The sequence below is a fragment of the Thermobia domestica genome, chromosome 12 (genome assembly GCF_964235325.1).
Source record: "Thermobia domestica chromosome 12, izTheDome1.hap1.1, whole genome shotgun sequence".
NCBI lineage: Eukaryota > Metazoa > Arthropoda > Insecta > Zygentoma > Lepismatidae > Thermobia > Thermobia domestica.
The window spans coordinates 63,099,281-63,127,214 of NC_137465.1; the positions used below are offsets into that span (position 1 = coordinate 63,099,281).

At 35.7% G+C, this 27,934-nt stretch overlaps 1 protein-coding gene across 1 annotated transcript in view; it reads right to left on the reverse strand.

The window, feature by feature from the left end:
- LOC145666486 (fibrillin-2-like) overlaps positions 1–25,464 on the reverse strand; it is a gene marked incomplete in the record, with an annotated part of 450,634 nt that extends 425,170 nt beyond the window's left edge. The window contains 1 exon segment of the mRNA XM_081733749.1: positions 25,006–25,464. Coding sequence (XP_081589875.1) covers positions 25,006–25,145 — 140 coding nt within the window.
- Between the last annotated feature and the right edge of the window lie 2,470 nt (positions 25,465–27,934).

A 27,934-nucleotide genomic window follows, 5' to 3' on the forward strand; every position in this document is an offset into this window, starting at 1 on the left:
AACCAGGGCCTAGAGTTGAACGGTATTCACCAGGTTATGGCATATGCTGATGATGTAAATTTAATAGGAAATGATAGGAGAACAATAGAAAGAAATGCAGATATCTTATTAAACGCTTGCAAGGGCATGGGTTTAGAAGTAAATGCAGAGAAAACTAAATACATGGAAGTGCGTCGGGACCGTAATACGGCAAATTATGGATACGACAAAATATTAAATAATACTTTTGATAAAGTGGATGGTTTCAAATATCTAGGATCAGTATTAACAGAGGAAAATAACATTCACGAAGCAATTAAATGTCGACTAAAAGCAGGGAATTCGTGTTACTATTCGGTTCAAAATCTCTTGTCGTCGCGAATTCTATCGAGGAATCTGAAGCTTAAAATATATAAAACGATAATCATTCCTGTTCTTCTGCTCTGCCACTGAGCCACCGCGCCCCCTAGAATGGAAGAAAGTAGAAACGCTTCCAAAGTCTTGACTGGAAAACCAATCGGAAAACGACCATTAGGAAGACCTAGGCGCAGATGGGAGGACAATATTAAGATGGATCTCGCAGAGATTGGAATACAAAGTAGAAACTGGATGCAGTTAGCTAAGGATAGATGTCAGTGGAAAGCTTTTGTGAACGCGGCATTGAACCTCCGGGTTCCATAAGCCATAGAGTTAGTTAGTTAGTTAATATTTACTCTTTTCTACGCAGTACACACATGTTTTCTTATAGCAAAACTAACATTATACGTTCCTACATTTTGCATTGCCCGCTAATGGCTAGCGCGTGAGCCTTTCGCTTGCTTGATTTGGAATTCGATTCGCGGTGAGAAAGCACAAAAAAATTAATAATTTCATAATCATTCACTTCAATTAGTCATCCGTCTGCTTTAGCCTCAAAAGGCATAACACTGTGGGACGTTAAACTAAAAAAAAAAAAAGTCCATTTCATTTCTACTTTCCTGCATTTTTATGTGCCAAAAGCGTGAATTAAGGGTCTTCACTACTGCGAAATTAAACTACCGCTAATTTTAGAGATTTTCTGTAATAATTTCAAAACAAATAAAAACATTCGAGAAGCAGAAACGTAGTGAACTAGACAATATGATTTTGCATGTGATACTGTTATCACAAGTCATCTATCTACTTTCGATTTGCAACAGTAGATAGATTTAATATTTTTTGCGGATTCTGTAAATAGCGGCATACCAAAAGCAGATAGGTGAACTCTGGTAAAGGTACCACATGCAAAATCGTATTGTCTAGTTCATTACGTTTCTGCTTTTCGAATATTTTTATTTGTTTTGGAGATATTACAGAAAAACTCTAAAATTAGCGGTAGTTTAATTTCGCTGTATTGAAAACCCTTAAGTAATCAAAGTTAATATGCTGTAATATTTCTTGTTCAATGGTCATTAACTTATGCGGTTTAATCTGATTGTGTCTTGCTGTTTCCAGGGACGGTTTTAGGATTTTAATTTTGGGTAGGCCTGCTCCCTCGCTTATGGATACATATACACATTTGGTTGATTAATGATAATAGAAAATTACTTTTACAGTTGTGGTTGATGCTATTTGTTAAATAATTATCTACCATTAATATAAATAACGGAAAATATATTTACTGTTTATTGAATCTTTTAGCATTTATATATTTTTGAAAATTTTGAGGTAGGCCCGTATCTACCCGGCCTACCCGCTAAAGCCGCCACTGACTGTTTCTTATTTTTATTAATTTTAGTAATTTAATTTTAGAAAATTTCATCATTGGAACAAAAACACTCATACCGATTTCCATATTAGAAAATATTGAAAATGTATGTTCATTATACATATTGTAAAATTCTTTCAGTTTATAAAGGTAGAGCAATTACTGTACACGGGAATTTGGGCTTCCCCATCACCTTTTATTATAAATTTGTCTTCTTAAATACAAAAGCTATACAATAAGCAGTTCCACTAATAATTTGGTTAAGATAAAGAAAGGAACCCGGTGACCAAGCATCGTGGGCTTAAGGTGAGGTACCTCTTGGTGACCAAGCGTCGTGAGACGGGTTTAAGTGGTTCGATAAACCTGGGTAGATTGATGCTCGAAGATGCGTGGTGCTCTCTTTTATCCTGGAGTGTCGGCTGCCATCGGTGATATCCGTCTTGCCGACTGCTGGCGAATGTGGGCGACACCTCTTCGGGTCCGTCGTCTGCGTTTTGTTTACTATTGGCACGTGTAGTACACACATGGTTATCGCATGTTATGGAGACATGCGGAACCTTACAATAGTATATATAGGTCTAGTAAGTGAAAATTTAATTAATGGATGCACTAAATCTATATAAAAATGAATAGGTCTCTATTTAGTAACGAAATATAACGTAAGTTCAATAGTAATACTAAGTTCTTTCATCATAGTATTTTCACGAAATACTTTGTACCAAGTAAAAGCTTAAGGACGAAATAAGTTTGCCTGCTGTCACTTCGAAGCGGCATAGATCGGTGAAGCTTAATAAACCATACATAGAAAATAGTGATACAATATGATACAGAAAACAACAGGAAGAAACATGTGATTAGAAGAACAAAAATAACACTTCTGATGATGGTGAACGATGACTTCTGATAGAAACAATGACTTCTGATGATGGTGAATCGTGACTCGTGATAGCCCTCTTGACATCATAGAAACAGTGAAATGGTCCTTCTGATCACCACGGACAGTGATGTATGCCCTACAATGTGCGCCTATCTGCTCACAAGGTTGATGATGAGTTGTTGTGATACGAAATTTCATTCCTCCACCAGGGCTGTTGACAACTGCTGGATGGTCCTTGGTACATCTGAACGTGCTGAAAGACATTTCTCCATAGCATCCCAAACGTGTCCGATGGGGTTCAAGTCGAGGAATTGGCAGGTGAGTCCAGTCTCCGAATATTCTCCTATTAGATTTCTGTCATCTACACTATTCGATGTAGTCGCGCTTTATCATTCATAAAGATGAAGTTGGGGCCGACTGCACCTCCTAAAAACGCACGTGGGGAAGGAGTACGATGTCACAATAACGTTGAGCGTTAAGTACCGTGCTTAAAAATTTGGATGTCGGTATACCCATGCAACATTTTGCCTTCTCACACAAGGACACCTGGGCTACCAAAACAATCATGTTCGACAATGTTCCTCGGTTCATTGCGTGTTCCCACCTCTCGTGAGATAAGTGCACATCCAGAATTACTGCTCAGACATTTGCTCTCATCTGAGAAGAGAGTGCGACTCATCCTCGATCCAATCTTGATGTTCTTGGTACTACTGCAAATGGTGCTACCGATGTAAAGGAAATATAAAGTAATGGCGGTTGGAGAAAAGTACTATTCTCATGCAGTTGACGTGCAACTGTATGTATAGCGTGAAATTGGGCGTCTTGCAGTGCTATTAAATGTGTTTACAATTGCATCCGTTGTTTGACGTTGGTCCGTTCTTGCTGTTGCACAGTGTAGCAGTCGTCTGTTGCTGTAGTTGACAGTGATCAATCACCAGCTCTACTTGGCACAGCATTGCCTATGATTCGGAATGCTTCCCATACACGTGGAACAGTGCTATGGACAATAAAAAATTCTTGGATGACACTCATCACATTTTTTCCTTCTCCCAATTTCCCGATAATTCTTCCCAGTGTGAAATCATCCAAATGATGTCCCTGGACCATGTTGTTGTGAGTAAACCACAATCAACCTTAATAGCTCCCTGACTGACGTACACTCTTCATCCCGTTCATTGAACTGTTTCGTGTTGCAGGAGCAGACCCATTCAGCACTATGATCACACTGACGTCATGCCACGTAATGTACTGCACCGCGTGTACGTTTAAGAGATCTCTGGTATTCATTTCTACCAACTACGCATTATTTTATATGACTATCTCATCCTTAAGTTTTGCACACCAATTGATTAGTTTATGTAATACTTTAACCGATACATGTCAAGCGCTGAAGTTTTGTTTGTTTTCTGTATTAAAAATAGAAATAACAGGAAAAATGGGACTTAAGGTGGACGCTGGTTTCGAGTTATCTTAAAACTACCCTACAAGTAAGTGATATAATACCAAAAATTAAATTCTTAAGGCAAATGCTCAATTAGGCCAATTCATCTAACATGTAAGAGCGAAAGATATCTCGTTTGTGATCGAATCAAGGGAAAACTGTTGTATCGTTTGAAATGAAATTTTGGGTATAATTATCAACTACCTCGAACTTTTTTTTTTTTTAATCATGATACTTTGATGTAAATGCATATCTGCAAGGAGGAGCTGAGAGTCTCAATTTATGCGCAAAATTGAGTGTCGCACGAGCCCGTCAAATTAGGAAGATGAAACTCGCTATATAAACTCCTCATTAAAAATAATGGGATACATGCCCCAGCATTTTTTGAAAATTTCAATATTAGTGTCCAATTCACAGTTTTCGGGGTCGCACCGAAGGCGAGTTGCTAATTATATATCCGCGAGGGAGCTCACCATGGAATGTTATTACCTGACCAGCGAACGAGTGCGGGTGGCCGGTTTTGGAACTAAAATGCAAACAACAGTGTTTCTAACCGGATTACTTGTAATTAATCTATCACAGTTCTTTTTGTCCTGTTCGTAATAAACCACTTCACGCATATGCTCAAGTGAGGGGCAGATCCAAGGGACGGGGCAATTGCCGCTCACCCCCATAATAGGTTATTTTTTATTTTAAAAATAAAACCTAAGAATTTTCACCTTTGTATTATAAATGTAATATAAAACTTAAAATAGGTAGGCCTTACTTCTTTTGTTTTACGTTGCAGAAGTCAAATAAAGCAATAAATTGTAAGAAATTACTAACATTGGCGTTCTTGCTAAAAAAAATAAAATAAAATAAAATAAATGTCCACCTTCGAAATCGCAGGCGGCCATTTCTGTCCTAGAAATTGCAGACAATAGCTACTTCTCCTTTTCTAAAGTTGTTTTACTTTATTATTATTATTATTATTATTATTATTATTATTATTATTATTATTATTATTATTATTATTATTATTATTATTGCAATACACTCTTACCTTGATTTGATTTCGAACTACCGCCCCCAAACATTCAGCCTGGATCCGCCCCTGTCTCAATTTAAGACAAACAGTTTTAAAAGAAATTGAAGGTATTTGCAGAACAAGCACCTCTTAAGTAACAAGCAAAAAACACTACAACAAAAATACACCCTCCATATTAACTTGCGAACAAACTAGCGAGCAGCGTTTTACAGGCTGCTCCTGTTTTATAATGACATCGAATAAAACGTAATCAATTTTTATACAATCTGCTTAATACACGGTAGAAGCTAACTGAATTGTCAATTGTGCTATCTTGTTCTTAAATTCGTAATTTCCATTCATATATCACTATTCACAATACATCTGCATTACTGCAGGAATGGTTCACTACAACCACATAACTTACGGCGTTCTTAATTAAGCATAAAAAGATTAGGCTATGCATAACATCTAAACTGCGACTTGTAAATACCGTTGGATACACTGCAGAATGAAACTCTCCGCTCCCCTGTCTCACCGCACTTGCCAAGAAACTGATGTAAACACAACAGCAGCGCCATCCTCCCAAAACCGCACTGCTATCCTGGTCAGGTAATACAAGTTAATAACAACACAAGACACGGGTTTTACAATACGGTATATTTTTGCTTTGCATTTTAGGATTGTTCGACTCCGCGGTTAATGTTGTTTTAGATGTTTTCCGAACGATTCATGTATCCACATAGTATCAGAGATGCTAAGCCCCTCCATGCTTCTAAATTCTCTTGTATTGGATATGTACTGCTTTTAAACTCATCCCGAGGTCCCGATCACCAACTTTCCTTCTTGAGTAAAATTTCGTTCTTTTTACGGAAAGGATCATAAACGAAACAAAGCAAAACTTCTTTAAGAGCGAGGAATTTGAAAGGTTTTGTTGGTATCAATATCAAAAATCGAACCGGACTAGGGTTGCCAGACGTCCGGCTTTTAGCCGGATCGTCCGGTTTTTGGACATAATAATTGATGTCCGGCTTTGTACCCAATCCGGGCGCGATTTTGTCTTCTTTTTCGAGTTTGGAGACTAATTAATAAAAACAAGTCAACAAAGTTTCAAGGTTGCCAGAATGGAGGTAGAATAAATAAGTTATTAGTACCATGACTTAACGAACAAATTCCTTCATTTGACTCCTTGCTGTCTGCAGCTGGAAAGCTAAAAATTGATGATCTTAACATGGATGAATTCTATGATGAATATTGTTTGCTGAATTTCAAACTCGTAGCATCTTACATTTTCTCCATATCGAATTGTAATGCAGAATGTGAAAGAATATTCTCAAGTATGAAATTACTTTGGACGGATGTTAGAAATAGACTGAGTGTTGATACTGTGAAGACTGAACTTCAAATCTGTATGAATTATAGCAGTGATGCTGATTCTGAAACATGTTTGTGTATCACAATGTATAATAGGTTCTTAAGTGACAAATCACTGATAGAAGCAGCTCAAAAAGTATCATTAGTATTGCTGCCTGCTAGTGAGTCATCATTTTGCAGTTGTACTTTTTCTAGTTTATCTTAATAATGTATTAATTTCTATATTATTTTTTCTTTTTTCTTTTTTTTTTAACGTGCTGTTTGATATAATCTGGAAGCAAACTTAAGTTTCGGTAAAAGCAAGTTTTTTTAGTGATTTTTTTTTAAAGTCAAAGTGTCCTCCTTTCTGATTTTACAAATCGGGCAACCCTAAACCGGACTAATAACTCGAACTTAAAAATTCCCGGCACCTAGAGAATCATAATGGGGACATAGGCCTGGAAACTAGTAATCATATACTTTGAAATTGAATGTCATCACAGTAGCGCAAAACCATATACTCTTTAAAGTCCTAGGTTCAGCTTGCACCTCATAATCACCTACATGCATGAATACAAGTTTTCTTAGGCCATTGTTCTGTGTTTCTTCCGCTTCTTTGCATTCCGTAAGCACGGCCTGCCCTTACGAAGTTTGACACTAATGTTGCGTAGGAAGAGAAGGTTTAGGTGGTGAGTAGACATTGCTATTTGGTGCTGGAAGAGAAAAGTATGTACGCTTCGTAATGAACTAGGTTCTGTTTTCTAAGACGTGTAGGCGAGTTATATGGCTCTATAAAGAGCAAGGTCATTGTCAAACGAAGGATGTGAAACCGTAAAATACAATTTTACCATTGTTATTCCAAGAAGTCACAATTCAGAGTTAAGATATTTTCCTTGTTAAACCGTCAGCAAATTTCAAAAGGAAAGAGATGGAGGCATTGTTGTTCTCGGTTTTCTGAAATATAATGTATCCTGACGAAAAATTTAGTCTATAGCCATTGGTTAAATATAGTCCACAACAGCTTTAACAAATAAAAAAAATATATTGTAGTTTGTCAACTAATTTTTTATTTCAAATACAAAGAAGCCGAACACATCTTTAAGGAAATAGCTTAGCCCCCCAGATCACACGTATGATTTCTCACTAAGGTTTCTACGATTCGGTATGGTATACACAAGCATATACAAATATTCGCAGGCCTCAATAACATGTGTAATAAGCAATGATGTATGTAATGCTACATTTTTGGTAGATATATGTCGACTGTTTTCAGAAATCCAGCAATAGGGTGAATTGGGGCTATTGTGAGACCCCTAAAAAAAGGAGCTATTATGAGACACTCCCATAGGATTAAAACCATGTACAAACTTCTAAAAATTAGTAAATGTTAGACCATTAAGTGATATATTATACCGATATAAGAAAAACATTTTTGAGCACTGACTAATGGTAAAACAAAACAAAACAAAAAAAAAATCCCTCCCAAAACCCTCAATTTTGTGACAAAAAACTTTTGTTTCCTGTCAGAAAACTTTGATTATAACTGTTGAAATATACATGGTAATCCAAAATTCAAAATATTAGCAAGTTGCAGACATTAAGGAGTAGAAGAATTTTCACGTATCAAGCAGCCTATGAGGAAGGAGGGGGGAGGTACGAGCTGTCAAAGTTATGGAGCTATTATGAGACAGTATTGGCCCGGGGCTATTGTTAGACAGCTGTTATTACCACTGAAATGCACTGGTTTTCTTTTAATGTACACGCATGTCCAAAATTATTGTCGCATGTCTATAAATATGTTGTTGTAGGAATATAATTTGATAACGAATTCGTCCGGTATTTCTTATAATCAGGGACGGATTTAGGGGGTGCACCGGAGCACGTGCACCCCCCACCGTTGTGAATATACACTATCTAAAGTGAGAAGTTAGCAGTGAAAATAGCAAAACTTTCCGAAAATTTCATGTCATGTTTCCGTTTCGGGCTTAAAAGAAACCGGAGTTTTGCAAAAGCAAGAGTTTAAGTCAATTCCTCATACAGACCACAGATGCTTAAAGGCATTTAAACAATTTAAATTTAATTCAAATATACTGGTAGTTATTGGTGCACCCCGGTCAGAAAATCCTGGATCCCGTCCTGCTTATAATGTTAGTATGTGTATAATCGGCAAAGACATGTATGTGACAAATTTCATGTGAAAAGAGCAGTAAATAAGAACAATAAAACGAAAACAAAACTTTCTTGTTCATTTAGCAACATTTTGTTTTACTCTAATTTTTGTATTTATATTTTTTTTCCTATGAAATTTATCACAAATATACACTTCCCGATTATACACATAGTATCAGTATTAAAGTACCGTGCAAAATCATTATCGAATTATATTCTTACAAGAAGACAGTTATAGATATGCAATCATCATTTTGGACACGAGTGTACAGTAAGTGACACTTTTGGGTGGTACACCTATATGGAAATTTACTGCAAAAGTGTACCATCCAGAAGTGTCTCTTATTGTACATGTAACACACTAATTCTGTTCAGCAAACAGGTAGGTCCTATTTGTCTTTTTGTAGGCTATTGCATACTAAACTTGTATACTTTCTTATAAGAAATGAATGTAAACTTAGATCTTACTTGTTCACTTCTTTGATCAAAATAGGGCCTATGTAAGTAAGCAAGTGTTCAGGAAAATGCCTTTAGAAGTATTTATACAGAAAGAAATTTTTTTGAAACAAAAAGCAGACTTTAATTACATAACAATAATTTACAAGTTTATCTTTGAAGATTTCATCTTGTCAAAAAATGTTTATTAATACGTATTCTTTAAAAAGTTTACTATTTTCCTTATTCAAATTCTGAGAAAATAATCATTCAAGTAAAATTATTCTTATTATTATTATAAAAGCTCAAAAGTGTATCGTTATTCAGATAAATAACATTATAATATAAACAAATAAATAATGTATGTGTTGTCAATGATATCTAGCCTATTCTTCAGAGTTTTTCGTATTTATTACCACACCTAGCAGTAGCATCGAAATATTTGTATAAACTGAACAGGAAGTGCATGGTGAAAAGATACAGTCATCCATACAAACACGAATATGAAATAGTCTACTAAAGCAACTTGTTTTGGAATCGCACCAAGAACTCTTCATACTACCAATGATCATTGATTACCATCTAAGCCAGCGTTTCCCAATCGGTGTGCCGTGAATGGGCCGTTGGTGTGCCGCGAGGAAATCGAAACAAAATTACTAATTCTATAGCAATCAAATTGCAAGACATAGGGAAATATGTATATTTGTATTTCCCATTACTAGGAACCTCCACTATGAATCTACAATTTTAAGTTTCATACCGTGTTACTTTTCTGTACGTTTTTTAATGTTGAAAAAATATTTTTCATTTTTATGACCATTATTGCTTCTTCATTGTTGCAGACTATTTCGTAATTTGAAATGTTACAATCCTTTCGACAAAGGAAACATGCATATAAATTACCTACATTTGTGTTTTAGAAGTAAAAGATTTGTTTGTTCGTTCGTTATTTAGTGATCTTTCTTCTTAGTGAAAGGTTGGATACAGTTTGCCAAAAAGAAAGCGTATTTTTAAAAACCTGAGTCCAACATTTCATTGCATTTTGTTTTTCTATTTCCAAATAAGAATGAAAAATATGCATAATGATTTACCACGGGGAAAACCAGTGATCGAGCTATCTTCTCTGTGAGAAGATCAGTAACAGAAAAAAAAAAATACCACGCTATTTTATATTTACAAATAATAATTTCTGAGTGTGCCGCGAGAATTCAAGTTACACCCGTAGTGTGCCGCAAGTTGAAAATGCTTGGGAAACGCTGATCTAAGCCATAGGCTACCTATGAGGGAGGATAAGTAAATAAGTAGGCTAACTGCAATATTTTCTATTTTCAGGTTGGCTTTACGGCATTGTGTGCTCACCATAGCTAGTGTCACCGTTGGCTTCGCCTGTGTCCGCTGTGCGCTGTTGCAAAATAAAGACGGCAGCGCCACACATTGTGTGCACTAAAGAAGAACAGCCTTCTGTTATCTGTTTTTTGTGGTATGAAGGTGTATCCGGAGCGGAAATTAATGGAAGACTTTCAGCACAATGCAAGGACAATGTGTTGCCACAGCGAAGCGTTTACCAGTTAATTGAACAGTTCAAAAATGGTCGGAAGGTGTTCTTATGTTGCATGACAATGCACGTCCACATATTGCCACCCACAGCGTTCAAACTCCTCAGACCCTGCGTTTCGAGATGTTGGAGCATCCTGCATACAGTACCGATCCCGCCTCGTAGAATTACCATCTCTTTGGTCCACTTAAAGATGCTCTCAGAGGCAGTCTGCTTAGCTCCAATCAACAGGTGAAGGACGTGGTGCCTTCGTGGCTTGCTGCGCAACCGAAAACCTTTTTAGCAGAAGGCATCGGAAAGCTTGTACAACGATGGACCAGTTGCATTGAAAAAGCAGGGTGCCTATTGTGAAAAATGGCATTGTACTTTTGTGATGATAAAAAATTAATTGGAGATACTTAATGACTTACGGAAAAATAAGGAGAATCATAAGTATCTGAAAATTATATACAAAATTATTCTGGTTTCAAAATGCTTTACAAATACAAGTTCAATTTCACTAAAATTACGCTCATTAATTTGTTCCTAAATAACTTTGCATAACATCAACATGGGGTCTATCGTTTTCACAAAAGAAAATGTTGTATTCAAACGCAATCCATGGAAAATGTTAGACAAAATATTTAGTCAATACCCTTACCCCGAAATATATTTCCTTAGAAGCATCTGCAGACGTATTCTGTAAAAGCTATGACCAAGTTAAATCTCTGTTACATCCAAAATAGGAAGACTTTTTTTTTTCAGTTTTGTACAAACACAACTCAAAAGTTCTTTCCCTTAAACTGAATTTTCCAAAAATCACCCTTAAGTCATTTCCCAGTGTTTCCCAGTGATAGTTACAAGGGACATCACTCAATTGCCCGGCTCCGATTTCAATGAAATTTTTCTACCTGATAGAGGACATATATGTATTATTTGTGATGATAGAAATTTTTGCCATGGTGCATATTTTCTATTTTTTTTTTATAATTTTTAAGAGTTGTGATGTGGTTATTAGAGATTACTGCAGAAGTCCCTTACTAACCTCTGTAAACGGAGCGTTAATGGAAGAACAACCATGTAGATATATATAAGGTTTAGGGAAAGTTGTATGGTAGGTATGACCTTGACGGCAGCCATCTTGAAATCCGCCATTTTGAATTAAGGTCGTTTTTAAAATGGGAATAGGGTAATATGATACATAATTTCGGGATAGAATTTAATCAGGAAGACAATGGTCAGGCTAGTTTTGAGATACGCCCATTTGGGGAAAAGTTACAGGCATTTAATTGTTCACTTACTACATGCGAAAGTCCCTTACCTCCGCTTCTAACCCGCGTATTAATGATAATAAGTGGATAAAAGCTTCGGTAATACGTATTATGCCTAGAGGGAAGTGATATGGTAAGGGTATCCTTGACGGCAGCCATATTGAAATCCGCCATTTTGAATTAAAGTGAAGTTTGAAAAATGAAAATCATAGAATGTGACACCTCATTTCAATAGCAAATTTTCCCAAAAAGCCAATGGTATGCTTTTTTTTTGTTCTATAGTTAACCAGTAGACGAAAATCATATTCACGAAGAAATTAAATGTCGACTAAAAGCAGGGAATTCGTGTTACTATTCGGTTCAAAATCTCTTGTCGTCGCGAATTCTGTCGAGGAATTTGAAGCTTAAAATATATAAAACGATAATCATGCCTGTTGTTCTGTATCGTTGCGAAACATGGTCGCTTACTCTGAGGGAAGAACATATGAAATTATAACAAATTGGTGTTGTACGAACAAAATTATCAGGAAATGTAGCCTACATGTTGCGCAAACGACAAACAATAAAAATATTTTTAATAAATACAACTTTAAAGGAACAGCAGCAATGATAGAAAATATCAAAGAGGCATAATATGACTCTTCCGAAAACATTGTTTGTACCATGAACATAATATGAAAACAGGTAACTTGTTTATAGAGGTGTAACTTAATTGAGTTCCCTATCAATACTGATTATAAATCTTACAAACATGAATCATCGACAACAATTGCTAGAAAACGAATGACTTTTTGTCTGACTAGCTAAAAAAAAAATGCCATAGAAAATAAATAAATATACAATAAAAAATAAATATAAAACAAAACAAAGGACCCTTGATTTACACAACAATCATATTTCGTTTTCCTTTTTGAAGTGAATTTTCATTCGATTTTTCGTCTCATCTACTATACAAGCTACGTCCTCGGTATTACCTGAGTGCAAAGTTGGAGTTGTTTCGTTGTGCGATGATTCATGTCAGTAAACGAGTTTTTGAAGTGCAGGTATAGGAAATTTACATGGCAAGTCTTCAAAATTCAGAAAGATTGCTGGATGCTTAACCCAACTATTCAGGAACTGACAAATCGCAACTCTTAAAAAAGTGTAATAAATTTAGAAAACATGAGCCATGGTAACAATTGCAAAGTGCCAGTTGGAATCTTAAAACATGCGGTGAAAATTAGGAGTATTGCCAATTTGAAAGATCGAATAATGGACATTTGGTGCACATTAGAAGCAGTCCTAAATTCATACTGGTTAACTATAGAACAAAAATAAACATACCATTGCTTTTTTGGGAAAATTAAAAACTTCACTTTAATTCAAAATGGCGGATTTCAATAAGGCTGCCGTCAAGGATATCCTTACCATATCACTTCCCTCTAGACATAATACGTATTACCGAAGCTTTTATCCACTTATTATCATTAATACGCGGGTTAGAAGCGGAGGTAAGGGACTTTCACATGTAGTAAGTTAACAATTAAATGCCTGTAACTTTTCCCCAAATGGGTGTATCTCAAAACTAGCTTCACCATTGTGTTCCTGATTAAATTCTAGCCCGAAATTATGTGTCATATTACCCTATTCCTATTTTGAAAACTTGACCTTAAATCAAAATGGCGGATTTCAAGATGGCTGCCGTCAAGTTCATACCTTCCATACAACTTTCCCTAGATCTTATATGTATCTACATGGTTGTTCTTTCATTAACAGTTTGCAAAGGTTAGTAAGGGACTTCTACAGTAATCTCTAATAACCACATCACAACTCTTAAAAATTATATAAAAAAAATAAATAAATAAAAAATAAAAAAAATAGAAAACATGCACCATGGCAAAAATTTCTGTCATCACAAATAATACATATATGTCCTCTATTAGCTAGAAAAATTTCATTGAAATCGGAGCCGGACAATTTGGTGATGTCCCTTGTTAGTAAAATTGCTTTTAGATATATATGAGATGTTAATAAGGTATATGTCAAAATATGAAGTATACAAATTTCATAGCTGTATGTAGAACGTTTGAAAATAAATTCATAATAATAATGTTAAACTTTTTAATATACATATGTACGCATCGAAGTACAGGATCACTCAAAACTCTGCTTGACGTGAGAAAATTTCAATTTCCTAGACCGAGAATAGGTTTAGTCCTCTTTCCACCCTCTTAGATCTTGAATTTCAGAAATTTCTATCTCATTCGTAGTCTAGAATCTGAGGAAACCATTGGTAGAGGATTTCAATTCCCTACATCTAACAGTTTCGGGGATCTGGTAAACAGAGAAAAACAGTCCAAGCTCGCTTTCCCCCTCCGCTTAAGTTCACATTTCGTAAAACTCCGTCTTCCTTTAGCCTAGGATCCAATGAGCAAATTTGTAGAAAAATTCAAGTTCTATTCCCAAGGATTCCAAAGATAGAAGTTGAAGAAACGGCTAAAGACTCCCCCCCCCCCCCCGATCCGTAGGAATGTCATTTTGTGATACTCTATCTCACTCTCGGCATAAGATAAGGTTCAAGCAGAACATTCGTAAAAACATTACAAGTTTCTGTGCCCATAGGTTCCAATGATCTAGAAAAATGGAAGAACATGTTCAAAGCCTCCTCCCCAAAATTTCGTAAAAGTTCTGTACTTCCTAAGTCTAGAGCATATGGAAAATGTTTATATACAAAAATTCTACGTCTAATAGTTTGGAGATCTGGATAATGAAAATAAATATTCAAGCCTTCTTTCCTATTAACGTATTTTGTAAAATCCCGTTTTATCTGCAGTATGGAGTACATAGAGAATATTTATACAATGCTTCAAGCTTCTACTCCTAACAGTTTCGGAGAATTGATGAACGCTAGAAATATTAAAACCTCTTTTTCTGTAGGTCACATTTCGCAAAACTTCGCCTTATATACACTATTAAGTAGAATATTTATACAAAATTTCCAAATTCCGCACCTAATAGTTACGGAGATATAGCGAATGGTATAATAATAAATTTTAAAAAATAATAATAATAAAAAATTAGACCTTATCCCCCCTTAGAGATCACGTTTCAAAAACTTCCTCCAATCTATAGTCTAGAGTGTAAGGAAAATATTTATGTAAAATTTCGAGATTCTTCCTCTAATAATTTCGTAGATCTGGCAAAAGGCAAAATAGTAATTTAATTTCCCTATCCCTCCTTAGAAGTTGTATTTAGAAAAATATAAATCTTGTCATATCTACAGTCGAAAGTGCAAATTTTAATTTTCTAGGCCTAATAGTTATGGAGATCTATTGAACGGAATAATAATAATAATATAAAGGTAATCAAGAAAGTTCTGTCGCTTTTTCACCCACCACCTTCGAACATCGATATGTCACCTAAGACGTGCCTGAAATATAAAAAAATAGTCCCCATCAGCACCGACGACATTCTGTCAACGTTCTGGAAGGCCAAGGATTCCATCACGCTAGAACTTGGTGGGCCGTAAAGCGAAGAAGATATCAAGTGCATTTTGCACCTCTACTAGGGATTTGAACTGGCGTCTTCTAAGGTGATTATCCAAGGAATGAAACAGTTGATAATCGGATGGTGCAATGTCCGGGGAGTATGGTGGATGCAATAGTGTTTCCCATCCAAGGCGTAGAATGGTGTCCCGAGTCATCCTAGCCACGTTGGACTTAGCGTTGTACTGTAAAAGGAGAGCCCCTTTGCGATTCAGAGCTGGCTCCAGACTTTTGAATTTTTCTTGAACACTTCTCAACTGCTGACAGCACATAGTAGCATTGATGCTCTGACCAGCTGGTAGCAGTTCCCGATGCACGATGCCGCAAACAGTCCACCATACACACAGGACAACCTTCTGGTGCAGTGCTGGTGTTTCGACTGTTTTGGAACCGGTTCATGGAATTATAACCAATGATGACGGCGCCGTGGAGATTCGTACAGAACCTCTTCTCATCACATGTCAACACCCTGTCCAGAAATTGTTCCTTCCTCAGACAAGACAGCAAAGAAACACAGGTGTCTGCTTGCCCGGAGTCAAATCATGTAGGTCCCATCGACCCAATTAGTACTGCTTCCCCAGTTGATGAAGGTGCTGCCGAATAGTTTCTCCATTCACGCTGAATTGTAGCCCCAGTTCCTCACTTGTCTGGCCACGGTTCGCCTCAATTGCTACCTGAAGATCTTTATTTTGTACCTATGTTGGTCTTCCGGCATGTGGTGCGTCTTCGAGTGTTTCGCCACCGTCCTTAAACCTGTTAAACCACTGCTGCACTGTCCACGTACTCACGGCACTCACACCAAAGGCCTAGTATATCTTCCGCTCCGCTGCAGCGGCGTTTAACCCCAGTTTGAACTCGTACAGCATACACGCCCTTATGATGCTCTGTAGAGGTCCCGTGTTCACTCTGTCCTTAAGCACGTTCACGGTGTAACTGAATTGCCACAATCAGGTAATATGTTGGATATACCCACACCAACAACTAGCCTTCGCCGTATCTCCATTTGAATTCAACTTACGGTGTGATGGCCAGTTTTTGAACACAGACCTCCGCAAAAAGCGACAGAATTTTCTTAGTTACCCTTATAATAATAATAATAATAATAATAATAATAATAATAATAATAATAATAATAATAATAATAATAATAATAATAATAATAATAATAATAATAATAATGCCCCTTATTACCCATTAGGTACAGTATTTAAAAACTCCCATTTTATCTACAGCCTAGAGTATAAGGAGAACATTTATACAAAAGTTCAGCGTTCTAGCTCTAACATCTTCGGAGCTCTGTTATGAGTGAATCAATGAGCCAGTCAGTGGACTTATTGTTTTATGTATATACAGGGCCGGATTTAGAGGGGTGCACCGAAGCACATGCACCCCTAAACTGTAAATATACGCCATTTAAAATGAGAACCTAGCAGTGAAAAAGCAACATTTTCCGAAACTTTCTGCTGTCATATGTCCGTTTCAGGCTTAAAAGACAGCTTAGTTTTGCAAAAGCAATAGTTTAAGTCGATTTTCTGAAGGTTGATGGAAAAGGATTTACTGAACGAAGTAATATTGCTCATTCACTCCACAGATGCCTAAGAGCATTTAAAAACTTAAAAATGTAAATCAAATGTAGTGGTAGTTATTGGTGCACTCCCTTCAAGAAATCCTGAATTCGGCCCGATATATATATATATATATATATATATATATATAAGGTATGCTCAAATGAAAGTGGGACTGATATACTTAAGGAAAGGTTTAATTAATTTTAATACATAGCTATATTATAAATTGAAAAGTGTTACATACGAGGAAAAAGATCTGTGTAATAATATTGTCTATACATAATTACCCAGGTGGTTGAGACAGGTATCCCATTGGTTCACGAGACGATGGATACTGGCAGCGAAGAAAGTCGTGGGTTGCGTGCGGAACCATTCTTCAACTGTTTCTCGGACCTCATCGTTGTCCGTGAACCGGCATCCCTTCAGTGATTTTTTTAACGACCCGAACACATGAAAATCGCAGGGCGATAGGTCAGGGCTCTAAGGGGGCGCTGGAGAACTTCCCATCCGAAGTGCTACAGGATGTCTTTGCACACTTGTGCCACATGCAGGCGAGCATTATCCTGCAACAGAATAACCCCTTTTGACAACATGCTACGTCTGCGATGCAATCCCATCTCAGTTCCACTTCAACCTTCTGCCGACAAAAATTGGATTACTGCGCTTTGAGCCTGTTTGCAGGAATCCATGGCACGCTCGTTACCCTTTATCTTGTTTCTCTTGCAGTGAATAACACAAACCCTATCCACTGTATCCCAAATTTCTGACATACACTCCTATTTACCAGGGAATCGCAAAATTCTACCACTGGGAATAACGGCGCTCCAACTTCAGTCCCACTTTCAGTTGGGCATGCCTTATATATCTTCTATACCTCATACATAGACTACAGGGAATATATCCATTATTTGAATAGGTGTTATCAAAATTGTATTCAATAGAGATTTAGTTTTCCTTTGTACTGAGTGAGATTTTCCTAGACTTTCATTCGAGATACTACTTTTCTTTTCTTTTTCTTTTACGACTGCATTCCATTCCAAGTTGCACTTCCCTAATTTTTGTCAGTACAGGCGTCACAACAAGAGACAACCATATGATAATTCAAACTAAATTAATTACCATGGCAGCCCACAGGAAATGTGAGCGAGAAGAAATCCCCTCACATTTTCCCTGTCTTCCTAAATTATGTTAAATAGTGGTTAAAAAGATACATTATGTCCCCAGCATAATTCATATTTCTCCCTAAAACTGGCTGTTGTCTACAAGTCTTTACCGAAATTCCAACTGTTTGGTTTGTATTATAATAATACATTACGTAATGTGTTTATTTTAATTTGTTTCTTCAGATAACTGCTGTTAAGTTGAACTAGGCAAGCCTGTGTAATACTGCAAGTAAACTTGATTATTTTTTGCTAAAAAGTAAAGAAGTAACTGTAGTCACTACTTATATCTGTGGTTACTTAGTACATTGTAAATAAAAGTTACACCGATAGTAAACGTGATTCCATGAAAGGAAAAGTGTGGAGAGGAATTTAAAACTTCGAATGAAAACAACTTCTAGAAATTGGAATTCATTCTAGTAAACTCGCTGCGACAGTCGTTAGTTAGTTCGGAATGTGGTATTACTTCATACCAACAGGTAGATAGGCCAAAAGAAACTTTATGATCTTAATAGGAAAAGTACTAACGGCGTAAAGTGTTCGTTTTTTTCTTCTTTTAATTTAAATTTTCTTTAACGTAGATTTATAGTATCCAGTGACTAACATATCGTGTATTCTCTCTCTCCTTGAGTCGAAGGAAAGGAAAGACACAAACTCGTTGGACGTGCACTGGTTGACGATCAGCTGCTCACTTGAAGAGTGAAAAAAGTGCGTTTGAATGTATGTAGGATGCCACACAAACGTCCCACCCTTTTTTGGTCTTTAAGAATGCAAAGCGCGAATCGCCAACACCCGATTATCAGCCTCTGCAGCCCGTTCTCAACATTAAGAAGGAAGGAGCTGGAATTTATTTCCTTATTCAAACAGGACATATTTAAAGGTTTATGGCTACATTAAAAATTTAAAAAAAAAAAAAAAAGTAATGAAGACATTTTAAAGTTTCTGTAAATTGTAGTGACATGTTATCATCAGCTTACTTCGACACTATTATGAAATTACATGATCGTTATTAATGTAGCCCAACTGCTGAGACGACAAACATTAAAAAACTATATTATTTTTTAAATAAATAAATGGAAAGCTGTCTTAAAAGTAATCCCTTTTTAGCCCACTATCAAATCTAACCCAATTTAAATCGTTCCATGAACACGTTAACTACATACCACTTACGTGACACATTTTCTTAAATACGTCGATCCAGGGAACAAAATAATGTATTTGGGAATTAGCCTCAAGTATATGAAAATGTGAACGTGCCTAAAGATGTAAGAGGTTAGAAGACGTGTTTGTACATAAATTAGTCATGTTTTTTATGAAAAATATCTTTTGGTTGTTTAATGGTTCTAAGTAATATTTTATAGTACATTGAAAGGTAAAATTATTGTAGCAGAGTTGGATATGTTATACTAAATATGCTATGAAATTAAGTTTAGGGGCGGATCCAGGACGGACTTCTGGGGGGGGGCGGTGGGTTGTAATACTGCTACTTAGAGCTATTTTTAAGAGCGTCAAAAATAAACTATATATTTTATTTATATATTAAATAAAAAAGTTTCCTCTTCTGGGGGGGGGGGCGATCTGGGAGTATGTAAATGAGACGTTAACCTAAAGCTTAATGTGGGATCTGAATCATATAAACTTCCACCGCAAATACTGTAGTAGAGTGAAAAGTATTATGTCTATACGAGCTTTTTCGTTGTATAATTATCAAACAGAAATTCGTACATAGGCCTACTAGTTGATACAGGGCAGTGGCGGATGTAGTCCGGAACCGGGAACCTAGACCACCAGTTTTTTCAATGTCAAAACTAATTGAAGCTATTATTTATAAATTTTTGAAAGTTTATATTAAACTTATGATATAGCTATCATAAACTGGGTTCTGGCTGCAACCCCCCCCCCATTCTCACCTCCTAGATCCGCCACTGATACAGAGTGACGAGTACCACATTTATTCTTCAAGACTACTGACAGTACTGTGCTAAGATCGAACTTCGATTGAAAATTATTCCGATCTGATTTTCTGAAAGAAAAATTCACGTATTCTGTTCAGTAAAAGCCAATCCTTTTAATTAATGATATTTTTTCTGTTTATTTTTGAGGGCACAGTAGCTCAGTGGTAGATCGCTTATCTCTGGTGCGTGTTATTCTTAGTTCGATCTCCAGCCAAGTAAGTAAGTATGGATTGAACAACATTGTATCCGTGGGTTTTATCCATTATCATTCACTTGCCTTAATCATCTGTTTCGCTTAGCCTAAAAAGCATAATCGTGGGACGTTAAACTGAAAGATTTCATTTCAGATTTTCTCCTTTTATGTTTTAACATATTAGAGAAGATACACTTGTATTTATCATTTTTTGTAACAATATTTTGAAACGTACATACTTCATCACATGCAACTTCAGTTAATATCACGTTTTCTTTGCTTTCATGTCATATTTTTTATCTTCTCTTGCCTTCTATATCACATTAATTCACATTTAGTCTATCTTATTAACCTTTAGCCTATTCCATACTCTGTCAACCTTAATAGTTTACTTACAATTGAAGTGTAGATACCAATAAAAATATACAGAATCAGAAAATCACATTCAGAGATTAGTTTTTCTTTTCTAAAACCTAAAATATCAAAGTACCTCTATTAAAGCCAATGATAACCTATATCCACAAAAATAGATTCTGTTTTTTTTTTTTATTTTTTTTATTTTATTTTATCAGATTTATGGTTTGAAACACTAACATTCCTGCAGAAACGAATTACTGCAAAATCTTTTCAGGAAAAGAAAAACTTTGAAAACAGAAAATACACTTCCGTTGACGTAAACAATCACAGGCTCGTAGCTAACAACAAATTATAGAGAGTATTATAAAGTTTAGGGAGAAACACTCGTATATTGAACCAGTGTTAGTAGTTTGAGGCCTAATCTAGGGAGCTTTCGTAGGTTAAGTTTAGCAAAACGGGAAAAAGGGAATTTTTCGATAAAACGTGAAAATCCAGGGAAGTTCTTGTGCTGACTGATTGACCAATGTAAATGCTTAATTTTTTTCTTTATTGCTCAAAAATAAAACAATACAAAAACAATAGTTTTTGTGTGTGTGCTCAAAGTAGCATAATTTGCATTCATTATTGACTGGGCGTTTTTGTGTATATGTTTTGTAAAACAAGTGAAGGAAAAAGTTTGTAAAAAATAGAAGCAAAAAGCGAGTAAACAAAACAAATGTGGTTGATATTCCTTTTAAGGGTCTTCACTACAGCGAAATTAAACTACCGCTAATTTTAGAGTTTTTCTGTAATATCTTCAAAACAAATAAAAATATTCGAAAAGTAGAAACGCAGTGAACTAGACAACACGATTTTGCATGTGATACCGTTATCACAACTCATCTATCTGCTTTCGATTTGCAACTGTAGATAGATTTAGCATTTTTTTGCGGATTCTGTAAATAGCAGCATACGAAAAGCAGATAGGTGAATTATGGTGAAGGTATCACATGCAAAACTGTATTGTCTAGTTCACTACGTTTCTACTTTTCGAATATTTTTATTTCTTTTGAAGATATTACAGAAACACTCTAAAATTAGCGGTAGTTTAATTTCGCTGTAGTGAAGACCCTTAATATAGCTAAATTATCACATAACTTCTGTTATAGGAATTGGACATTCAACAAATTAGGGAAAATTTGAGAAAAGGAAAAAAACTATCAGTCGAGGAAACCTACGAGCACTGTGTTGGACGAATGTTTGACTTAATTTTACATGAGGAAGGAAACAAAAATTGAAGGCGAGGAGATTTATTAAAATACCTATAAATAGAGGTTTACTTGGATACAAAATGTTGCATATGCTTCCCTTCCACATCTGTATTCATACCAGAGCCCGCATCTCCATCTGAATTCGCAGATAATGAAATAATAACAATATCCAGTTGATTCGATCTATAACAATTATAATTTCAAAATTAATATCTAACATAATAATTGTAAACACATAGTTTGTAGTTGGGTGGGTAAACCCTTAATACTAAATACAACCCCTCATAAGTAACTACGCTAACTAAAATGGAATACAATCCATGCAGACACAAATTACGAAATAAATGCAAAAAGTGTGTACTTACTTAAGGTCCTAATGAATACAGATTTCTGACAAAAACTATCAAGTTAATAACACCGCATCTATCAACACAAACTTTGTTGATTTAGTAAGTCAATATATTAAAAGTTTTCCGAGAATAATCACAAAAGTTCTTGTCTTCGGGAAGCATCCACAATGTTATCCACCACCTGCTAAGGAAATTACATCCCCGAAAAGCTGTATGCGTATACCGGCAAATATCCGTATCCACTCACACATCTGTTAATAAAATGAATGTTGTATAAAATATGTCTTTCTTCATGAGGAGCGTGAATTTTGTAAAAAAAAAAAAAAAAGTTCAAACTAGTAGTTATATTTGGCAGAAAATAGTTTCCTTCGGATGGAAGCTACGGAAATTTGTTATACGCAATATATTATCTTAAGATAATGGAAGACAAATACCAGAAATATACCTTCCTTATTATCAGACGGTGTGCTGTAATCGAGTGATCTGAGCGTTAGGCTGACGATCGTGAGATGAAAACCATAGAGGGTTTGAGTTCCTTTAAAGAGCATGAGTATATATTTAATTGTCATCGAAGTTTGTTTTCGTGTCCCTGTCGTATTGGACTATGTAGACAAGTTAACCATAATAATATTTAGAAGACCATGGAGACCTATGTCCTGGTTGAAGCGAACTACAACAAAAAGTAGCTAGCGGGACACATCCTTCATATACGGGGTTGCGGGTTCAATTCACGGTGGAGAGTATTGAAATTTCAACGAATTACAATGGTTCGTGTTCCACCTTAAATTACAGATGCCTCAACCTCAGTGCTGAAAAGGAACGCTAAACTCAACCAACGTACTGAATACCAGGGTTATTCAATAATTAAGATATTGTCTTGTCCAGTTTTTCGTATCACTCTATCCTTTTGAAATTATAGAGCAAATAAGTGAATATCTCTAAGAAAGAATGAAACAATTCAACGGAAAACGAACATATTAAACACGACTTATTAAATATTCGTGAATAAATCGACTTACAGCAAAAACGAACTTAAAGGGAATGGCAATGCTGAAGGCATCGCGCCAAGTCTGCGTTATTAACATTCTGTTCCATACATCTGCCTTTGAAAGAAAGTTCAAATGAGAATTGCTTGCTTGACTGTAACATACTGAGATTAAAAGAAAGAAAGAAAAAAAAGCTCCAGTTTCAAGTAGAGATGCTATTTCATGGCGTTTACAAAAGCAAAAGAATGGAGTCCGAAATCGATGGACTTGGACAACAAGGATTTTATGGCGCGTGTCTTTGGTACCAGGTTCGATATCCAATAGGAACACAACATTTTTGGTGTTAAACCAACATAATTAGGCATTGAAGAGTTCTTTGAGTTAGTAAGTATCGAACTCCGGCCTAGGAAAGCAGAAATAACATACATTATGCTAACAACACATTACCCAATTAAAAGTCATGAACCCGTTCGAGCCTTTGGTAGGCTACAACATCAGAAGGTTTAATTTTAACTTAGTCACCAACAATTTCGAACCAATAATGTAAGAGAAAAGAAATGTTACGTTCTCGATATTCCTTTCTAGTTGATTTAGTTCAACTTAATGGAAAAATGTATCTCAGAATCAGTAGACATTGTACCAAAGAAACAGTAGAACCGAAATTTAAGTAATTGAACTGAATATATTCATCTCTAATGGAAGGACGTAATTCAAATGTCAATGTAAAATGTTATTCTTCTTTCAAATAAAAGATCTAATTATAAGTGCAATGATTGTGTTGTTACGCCACGGACAGGAAAATTCCATTTTTGAAACGTACAATCTTCAAATGCTGAATAATACTTCATCAATGTTCGTTTTAATGCATGTATTGGTAATTATATTAGCAAAGTTGATATTCATGCATAGGCTTATACTAAAGATTTCCCTTACTTTTTAAAGAAGATTATAAGAAATAATAGTGCAATATTTCCTAATCTGAAATCGAACCAAGGATCCACAGCATGAAAGAGGTACGAACGGGGTTCCGTCCTTAGTTTATTTCCGCACTTAACTTTGGTGGGTGCAGACCTAGGATTCAATTTCACATTGGGATACATATGTTGAATACTTATTTATCAACATCATCTTTAAGGTATAAAACACAATCTTTCAGTAAGTACTTAGTCCTTGATAATCTTCCATGTTTCTCCAGGTTGGGAACCACTGGTGTATACAACGTTAAGGCTTTAATGGCCAAGTGGATAATGCGGGTGCTTTTTATGTACATAGCTCCGGGTTTGATTCCCGATTGGAGGTACTTGCGTCGGATACAAACGTGAGTTCCGGCTCGCTCCCGGCAAGAGCGCATATTGTTTGGATCCTACATTAAGATAGGTCCATGTCTCATATTGCAACAATTTCGAATCAATGTAAGAGAAAAGCGAACCAATTCTATCCTAAATTGTAGATCGGTGTCTTATATAGCCTCGGTGTAGGAAAAGAGCGCTAAACTCCAACCAAACAACTAACATAGCATATACGCATAATCAAAGGACAATTCTTATTCAGAAACCATTAATCATTATCGGAAGTCCCACAAAATTCCGTTTTAATTCAAATTTTCATAGTTCATTATTAATTTGTTTTTAAATAAACGGAGAAGTTAATAAACACATACTTTTTAGTATGTAATTACAAATATTGCAGGTTAACTTCAGTTCTAAAGATCTTTCTTTAGAAACAATACGAATGATTCAATTCTATTCAATTTACAGGTTATATAATACCATATAGCTTAAAAAAAAAAAAAAAAAAAAAAGTAGACGGCACAAACGAGAAAATAGCAATACTGTTAAACATATGAAGAATTAAAAAAGAAATACACTTACCCTCCAGGCGCTGCCGGCTGAAGTGCATTTTCAATGTCGCTACTACCATAAGGTGAAAAATGATGACTAGGTAACTGTCCCTGGACATGTAAAAAAGTTCCTAACCACAAGAGACACAACAGTTCCGTAGTGAAAGACATTCTGTCGCTTGAGATAGTCTTTGCAAATCACTCATAGACGCCACCCCGATATCACAGCCATCAACAGACGAAAAGAAAAAAAAAAAAGTTATGTGTGAAATTATGAAACCTATCACTTAACAAAAGGGCACGTCTTTACGAGATGAACACGGATTGTTGTCTCGTCCATATGAACAAAAACAATCTTTGCTATGAACACATTATTGAAGATGAACCAAAGTCTATCTCTCTCTTTAAGCCCGATCTTCTTCACGCACTCGATCTCAGCATGTATGCCCGAAGGTATCCAGAACCCTACACAGATGTGTGCTCCTGTCGAAGATCTTCACAGTTCTGCTAGCACTGGCTAAGTTCAGCTTCATCGTCTTGCTCTTCCAGTGTAGCCAACCAGATGCTTGAAAAGTGCTTGATAGTCTAGAGGAAGTTGAACATATTCATAATTTTGGCAGGAGCAGAACATTCTTGGAATGTTGATAGTATTAACAATTTTTGAATAAAATTAAACCTCTGTCTTTACAGTTCGGGGTGGACAATAGCAGTCTAGACGACTTTTCATTGGACGATGTGTGGTCAATACATTTATTCTTATCACTATTATTTTTAGCTTGTTAGTGTAAAGGAAAATGTATGGAAGGCATGATAGTTGTACAATATCTGTACTTAGGACAAAGTTTTAAAATATATAAAAGACATTTTCTTCTATGGTAACTAACATAGATCGATATGTTAGTGAGCATAGATGTGTACATTGGGACTATTATCATAAGTAGCATTTACTTTTACGTTTATTGATCAATACTTTACATTTATAGCAAACCAAAAAGTTATGTTACTTAGCGTACGTGAATATATACAAATGGCTGGATTGTTCTGAAATAATAGCACAGGAATATAATGTTCTCAATTGTGATTACCAGATCTGAAAGGATTAGTTATCTGACGTTTCATTTATGCATTTTAACAGTGCGGCTGTCATATTAAATTTTACACAAGGGGTCTCTGGTTTGATCACCGGTCATGCGAGTTTGTGGAGCGCAAAATTGTGTCGATGGGTTTTCTCGGGGTTCTCCAAAATTCTTACTTCAGCAATTCTTTCATAATCACTAATTATCCATCTGCTTTAACCTAAAGGACATAGTCACGGAAAGTCAAATTAAAGGATGCATAGCATTATAAATAAATAACTTGTGGAATCTGAATGATAAAACCTGAGCTATATTTATAGGTGTGATAATAGGAGGAAATATATAACTATTATACCTGTAGTTTAATGAATCAGTCCCAAGGAAAATCTCATTATATTTTATTAATATTGCATGTTAAATTGAAACCAGAGATAATAAATGCTGTGTTCACATCCTTTTTCGACTGTACTTCTTAATTGGAAAAGCTCTTAAATTCTTCCACGGCTCTGGATCGTACCAAAATCAAAATAGGGTACTGCACACAAAAGACGTACGAGTCTACATTTCAGCTAAGCAGGAGCACAAAAGTTGTTTGCTAGTTGTGGCGAGTTAAGCCAAAGGGTTGCAAACGTTATTACGTGTAGTAGATGCTCATAGATTAAAGAAGAAAGATTTTGAATTAGTGTTTTGTCTTTAATAAACTAGGTGATTTAAAGTATTTGGGTTTATGTAATGGAGTGAGTCAGTTTAGAAGATTAGTTAATTAGTATAACCATTGAATGCCTTGTATAAGGTAATATATGGTATATTGTCTGTATGTGAACGTGGTAATCATTGTTCTGTGTACATGAAGTTTTTCGGTATGTAGAATAAAATAGCTGGTGTACCTATGATTGCTATGATTCGTAGACGATCAATAACTATTCCATGATTTGGGTTTTGCAGGAGTTATTAAGTTGATTAGTTACTATCAACACAGAAATGTTCGTTACTCGTAGGATATTTTTTTTAATTGATGATGTAACAAAACTAAAATAAATTAACGTGTGATTGGAAGTACGTTTATTGCTCACAAAGACTCGAACCTTGCAACTTGGTATCTAGGTATACATCATCTCTCACATAACACAAATTTGCGTCTTCGGTGTGGGAGACCAGGGTTCGATTCCCAGCGGGGGATCATGTGGTTTGGATCTCTTTAAGCTGTGGGTCTATGTCTCATATAGTCTCGCTGTTAAACGGAACACAAAACCTCACTCAAACAACAACAAATTTGTCTCTAGTGATATACTGATTTAAGCAGAGTCGTACATATTAATGTTGTAAAGCGGTTAGTTTATGCGCCTTTGGCATGGGAGACCAGGATTCAATCCTTTCCGAGAGCTCATATGGTTCGGATCCTACGTTAAGCTGTAGATCCACGTCTCAAATAGCCTCGCTGCTGACAGAGATGCTAAACTCAAAATCAAATCAACATATTATTGTTGAATATTGAATAAGGAAAGTACAATTGAATGCAATTATCTGCGTAATACATAGAAAAAAATCTTTAAAATGCATCCACATTCACCAGAGATACAGAAATACATTAATATTTATAAGAATTGGATGATTACAAATCTAGAAGGAAAGAATTGAGGGATTAAAAAAACTAGGAGGAAAGAATTGCGAGAAAAAATCTAGAAGGAAAAAAAATCAGGATCTAAAATCTAAGAGGACAGAGACAACTCCGAAATACCCGACAGAATTATTACTTGTGTAGAGGGGGATTTTCTTTTGAGGTCCAAGGTGAATAGATAATTTTCTTTTCTTATTTATTTATTTATTTTAATTTTCACTTTCCTATTATTGCATTTTATCATCTTGCTTTCATTTTGTTTCCTT